Below are 6,118 nucleotides of genomic sequence, written 5' to 3' on the forward strand. Positions count from 1 at the left end.
GTATGAGGTGTGAGATATTATGGGAGTGTGAGTGTATTATAAACATTATAACATAAATACTTTCCTCAACCCTATTAAACCCAAGTCCTCTTCACCTCACCTACATCAGTACCTGACTTTACTAAGACCCTTCTGTCTGAATGAGCACAAATCTAAACAAACACAATCCATAATCTAGTGGAACATCTTTCCAGAGAGGGAAGCTTATTATAAGAGCAAATGGAGACTGAATGTGGAATGGGATGTTCAAAAATCACATATAAATCTTATGGCCAGGTGTCCACAAACTTTTAGCAATATAGTGTATAGATTAAGCATATTTATATGTGGAATCTTGTTTAATTTGACATCACACTGCATTATTAATTCATCATTTATGGCATGTCTTTTTACTCAACTTCAAACAATCTGATCTTGCTTAAAATTACATCTGAGATATAGAAAGTTATGTGTATAGTAAGGTGTTTATGCATGTTAATGCATGCAGAGCTTTGTTTTAGTATTTGTACATTTACTGCATGTATTTGAACATTCTTTGGGGAACAAGTTGGTGTGGTGGGGATTGGCTGGACCTGGGAGAGTTTTTCTCTGTGTATGTATTTGAATTGTTTTGTCTATTTTGCTTTATGTACAGTAGTTTCTGTCTATTTGTTAAGGACCCCCTTGAGAACTAGATGGTTCATCTTAAGTGGTTTATCCTTTCAATCAACTTACAGAAATATGAGCAAAATGAATCACCTTTTTGAATGAAAATAAAAGTGCATTACTGTGAGAGACGTGGGGCACGGCCTGAAGTACTTGGGTTGAGGCTGAAACCATAGATCTTAGGACTAAAGGAAATAAATTGGCTAATAAAACAGATTCTGTCATAGAAGGTGTTTCATTTTATTAACTGTTTCCACATAAATAGCTCTGAGCTCTTTCCTGTTTGCAGTGGTGATGGACAGGTTGAAGGACAAGGTCAGACAGGAGTCTCCATGGACTATGTTGTTTGTGGAGGATATTGTGATTTGTGGTTGGAGTAGGGAGTAGGTGGAGAAGAGCCTGGAGAGGTGGAGGTGCATGCTGGAGAAAAGGGGAATGAAAGTCAGTAGGAGTAAGACAGAGTACATGTGTGTGAATGAGAGGGAGGGCAGTGGAGGGGTGCGGTTGCAGGGAGAAGAGGTGGAGAAGGTGGGGAAAATATATATTAGTATTAAGATGGGCCTTATACTAGTTCTCTAAACACACATTCCTATGTTATCTGTTCAATGTCTATACAATCTTTATGATGTGAGCATGTAAGGTACACGGAATGTCTTTGTCTGGACTCACACATCTCTGGTTACTGTGTCTTCTTACCCAATCAGAATCAGTTTTAGCTCAGGGGTTTTACAGAGTCTACTGTGTGTATATATATATATATAATAAGTATTTTGAACACCCTGCTATTTTGCAAGTTCTCCCACTTAGAAATCATGGAGGGGTCTGAAATTGTCATTGTAGGTGCATGTCCACTGTGAGAGACATAATCTAAAAAAAAAAAAAAAAAAATCACAATATATGATTTTTAAACTATTTATTTGTATGATACAGCTGCAAATAAGTATTTGAACACCTGTCTATCAGCTAGAATTCTGACCCTCAAAGACCTGTTAGTCTGCCTTTAAAATGTCCACCTCCACTACATTTATTATCCTAAATTAGATGCACCTGTTTGAGGTCGTTAGCTGCATAAAGACACCTGTCCACCCCATACAATCAGTAAGAATCCAACTACTAACATGGCCAAGACCAAAGAGCTGTCCAAAGACACTAGAGACAAAATTGTACACCTCCACAAGGCTGGAAAGGGCTATGGGGAAATTGCCAAGCAGCTTGGTGAAAAAAGGTCTACTGTTGGAGCAATCATTAGAAAATGGAGGAAGCTAAACATGACTGTCAATCTCCCTCGTGGGGTCTCAATGATCCTAAGGAAGGTGAGAAATCAGCCCAGAACTACACGGGAGGAGCTGGTCAATGACCTGAAAAGAGCTGGGACCACCGTTTCCAAAGTTACTGTTGTTATACACTAAGACGTCATGGTTTGAAATCATGCATGGCACTGAAGGTTCCCCTGCTTAAACCAGCACATGTCCAGGCATGTCTTAAGTTTGTCAATGACCATTTGGATGATCCAGAGGAGTCATGGGGGAAAGTCATGTGGTCAGATGAGACCAAAATAGAACTTTTGGGTCATAATTCCACTAAACCTGTTTGGAGGAAGAAGAATAATGAGTACCATCCCAAGAACACCATCCCTACTGTGAAGCATGGGGGTGGTAGCATCATGCTTTGGGGGTGTCTTTCTGCACATGGGACAGGGCGACTGCACTGTATTAAGGAGAGGATGACCGGGGCCATGTATTGCGAGATTTTGGGGAACAACCTCCTTCCCTCAGTTAGAGCATTGAAGATGGGTCGAGGCTGGGTCTTCCAACATGACAATGACCCGAAGCACACAGCCAGGATAACCAAGGAGTGGCTCTGTAAGAAGCATATCAAGGTTCTGGCGTCGCCTAGCCAGTCTCCAGACCTAAACCCAATAGAGAATCTTTGGAGGGAGCTCAAACTCCGTGTTTCTCAGCGACAGGCCAGAAACCTGACTGATCTAGAGAAGATCTGTGTGGAGGAGTGGGCCAAAATCCCTCCTGCAGTGTGTGCAAACCTGGTGAAAAACTACAGGAAACGTTTGACCTCTGTAATTGCAAACAAAGGCTACTGTACCAAATATTAACATTGACTTTCTCAGGTGTTCAAATACTTATTTGCAGCTGTATCATACAAATAAATAGTTTAAAAATCATACATTGTGATTTCTGGATTTTTTTTTTTAGATTATGTCTCTCACAGTGGACATGCACCTACAATGACAATGTCAGACCCCTCCATGATTTCTAAGTGGGAGAACCTGCAAAATAGCAGGGTGTTCAAATACTTATTTTCCTCAATGTATATCAACACTTTTGTACATTTATTAGATATTAGAAACTAAAACAATACAAAAGTCAATAAAAAGTCATGATTATAAAAAGATAAAAATTAAATCAACATGAATTTAATCTAACAAACAAAAGTAAAAAAATACAACTATAAAGTTCCTCCTCAGAACATTGATGCTGAACCTAAAAGCTCTGCTTCAGTCTCACTATTAGAGAATGTGTGTTACTGAGGAGCAGGTCATGTGACTCTCAAAGAGATGATCTTACCACAGTATCTCCAGTTTACAGTGAGTATTCTCCAGTACAGCAGAGAGACACTTCACTCCTGAGTCTCCTACTTTATTCTTAGTCAGATTCAGTTTTCTCAGGTGTGAGGGGTTTGATCTCAGAGCTGAAGCGAGAGCAGCACAGCCTTCATCTGATACTTCACAATCACGCAACCTGCAGATACACAATGACACATACTTCACTCTCTCAGTTTCTACACATTACACATCCTGTGTGTTTTGAAATGAGTGTATATATTAAAACATTTTATTTAGTGAGAACTATCTGTTTCTTTTATGCAGTATGTGTGTGTGTGTGTGTGTGTGTGTGCGTGTGTGCGTGTGAAAGTATAAATACTACTCGAGTATTTATATCATTCTGCCCATTGACCTTTATCATTACATCAGCTGATATCTGATGTTGCAGATTAACATGAGGTAACAGTAGGTCTTCTATATTAGACCATAATTAGTTTAATAATGGTTCGATTGCTAAGGAGTAAAGCGTTCCAGAGAGTCACAACCTTGTCTTATGCCCCTGTTAACACTATGGCAGACAAACCACCATTGATTTTTAGCATACTCTCAATGTCTTTATATAACACTTTAACTTCTTCAATAAAACCTGGGCCAAAACCAAGAACATAAAAGGTGTTCCAAAGATATTGGTGCTCAACCCTATAAAAAGCTTTTTCCTGATCAATGGAGATGAGCCCTAAATTAATGCCCAATAGGCCAGCAACCTCTATTACATCTCCAACAAGTAAAATGTTCTCAGAAATAAACCTACCAGGCACAATACGTCTGGTCAGGATGTATGATGTCCCCCATCACTTCCCTTAATCTATTTGCCAGAGTTTTAGAAAAGATTTTTAGATCAGAGCACAACAGGCTCACTGGTCTCCAGTTGTTAATTTCTTGAAGGTCACCTTTCTTGGGTAGTAGAGTAATCACAGCTCTCCTACAGCTCACTGGTAAAAAAACACTCAGCTATGCTCTCAATGAGAACATCCAAGAGATCCTCACCCAACACCTCCCAAAAGGCATCAAGTACTGGAGCTTTTCTACTCTCCATAATCTACAATACCTTCCATAGCTCTTGTGAACACAAAGGCTTCTCTAGTGCCTCCTTTGACTTTTTTGGAAGCTTCGGTAAACCTTGATAAAAACTGGCAGACATTTCCTCATCATCTTTATATTCACTCCCATACAGATCCTTATAGAACCTTACAGCCCTGTATCTTATTTCAGACAGCACTGTAAGCTCCTGCCCGTTCTCTGATCACAATGAGTGAATGTATCTACTCTGGCCATTCTTTCTTTCCAAATTAAAAAATCCCACCATTGTTTTACATTTATAAAACTCTCTTTTTTTCAATTCCTTTTTATTTAAATTCGAAAAACCTCTTTAAACTTTGCATCACTCAACAAAGAGACATTAAAATGCCAATAGGAACTCTTTGACCTTATATTTGATATAAACACACTACAAATAACAATATCATGATCAGAAACCCCAGAAGGACTCATTACACAGCTCTGCACATTATTAAAAGAGACAAGACAAATTTCAGCATGTGAAGGCAGAGAAAACTACATTGTTTCAAACCCCATCCTCTGCCTGAAGTTCTGATCTTCATTTAGCAGGAATTTTTCTTCACCCTCACTTCTCATTAACATCCCAACAGAATCAACAAACATTTTGCGATCAGGAAAAGAATCTTTAGCCTGCACATTTTTCATCTTTATTGATCTTTGTAAAAAAAGATTTGACTTTACCAAAAGAATAGTCACTACCATAATTTCCAGACTATAAAGCGCACCCATATATAAGCCGCACCCACTGAATTTGACAAAGATTTTTATTTTAAACATAAATAAGCCGCACCTGTCTATAAGCCACAGGTGTCTACATTGAAACTAATGAACTTTACACAGGCTTTAACGAAAGATGGGTGAAATATGTTGCGCTTCCTTTAGGAGCATAGCGGGTATTTTGGTAATAGCCTTCACCCAGACTCAACGCGTTACAACGGCTTGTATCTAAACAGTAGCCTACCAAGAAAGTCATTGTTCACTGTCTTCCTCCTTCCTTTCACAACTATTTCTCTCGGGAGTTTATCTTTTGGCATCGTCGTGTGTTTAAAAAAAAGTTTTTTCTTCCGAAGCCGTGCAGCTCAGAACACAGGTGAGGTGCATTTTTTTTCATTTCCATTTAAAAATTTCATTGGTCTAATGTTATGGGGTTCAGTTTTTTGGCTTGAAGTTTATGAAATTCATAAATAAGCTGCTTCGTTGTTTAAGCCGCGGGGTTCAAAACGTGGGAAAAAAGTAGCGGCTTATAGTCCGAAAAATACGGTACATGTCTTCCCTCTGCTCTTATTGTCCAGAGTTTCACTGTCAGAATCTTCAACAGGACTTTCAACATCATCACATTCATTAGCTTGTGTTTCAGACCATTGTTTTAACTTTTCATTCCTCATCCTTACTGTATTCCTTTTTCAGGAGGTGTTTTAAACAGTGCATCATCACTCACATAATCTGGATTCATTTCTTCTTCACTCACCTGTTTAGCTGCTTTGACAGTATCTATTACTGTTTTCCCCTCTGTCACCTCGGGTTCTCCCCCTGGCATCACTCGTTCCTGCCTCTGGCACAATAGACGCACCTTCAGCCTGATCCCATTCAACCGAACCAGTGAGAACAGTATCTCCAGCCTGATCCCATTCAGCTGAACCAGTGAGAACAGTATCTCCAGCCTGATCACATTCAGCTGAACCAGTGAGAACAGTATCTCCAGCCTGATCACATTCAGCAGAACCAGTGAGAACAGTATCTCCAGCCTGATCACATTCAGCCGAACCAGTGAGAACAGTATCTCCAGCCTGATCA

The 6,118-nt window shown here is 39.5% G+C and overlaps 1 protein-coding gene across 9 annotated transcripts in view; it reads right to left on the minus strand.

Moving 5' to 3' along the window:
- LOC310738056 (uncharacterized protein) overlaps positions 1-6,118 on the minus strand; it is a 491,148-nt gene that overhangs the window by 202,572 nt on the left and 282,458 nt on the right. For all 9 annotated transcript variants that reach the window (XM_083562932.1, XM_083562939.1, XM_083562938.1 and 6 more), the window contains one exon: positions 3,228-3,401. In XM_083562932.1, the coding sequence (XP_083419058.1) occupies positions 3,228-3,401 (174 nt within the window). The remainder of the gene's footprint in view (positions 1-3,227; positions 3,402-6,118) is intronic.

Source organism: Silurus aristotelis, assembly GCF_946808225.1.
Source record: "Silurus aristotelis genome assembly, chromosome: 15".
In the NCBI taxonomy this organism is placed as follows: domain Eukaryota; kingdom Metazoa; phylum Chordata; class Actinopteri; order Siluriformes; family Siluridae; genus Silurus; species Silurus aristotelis.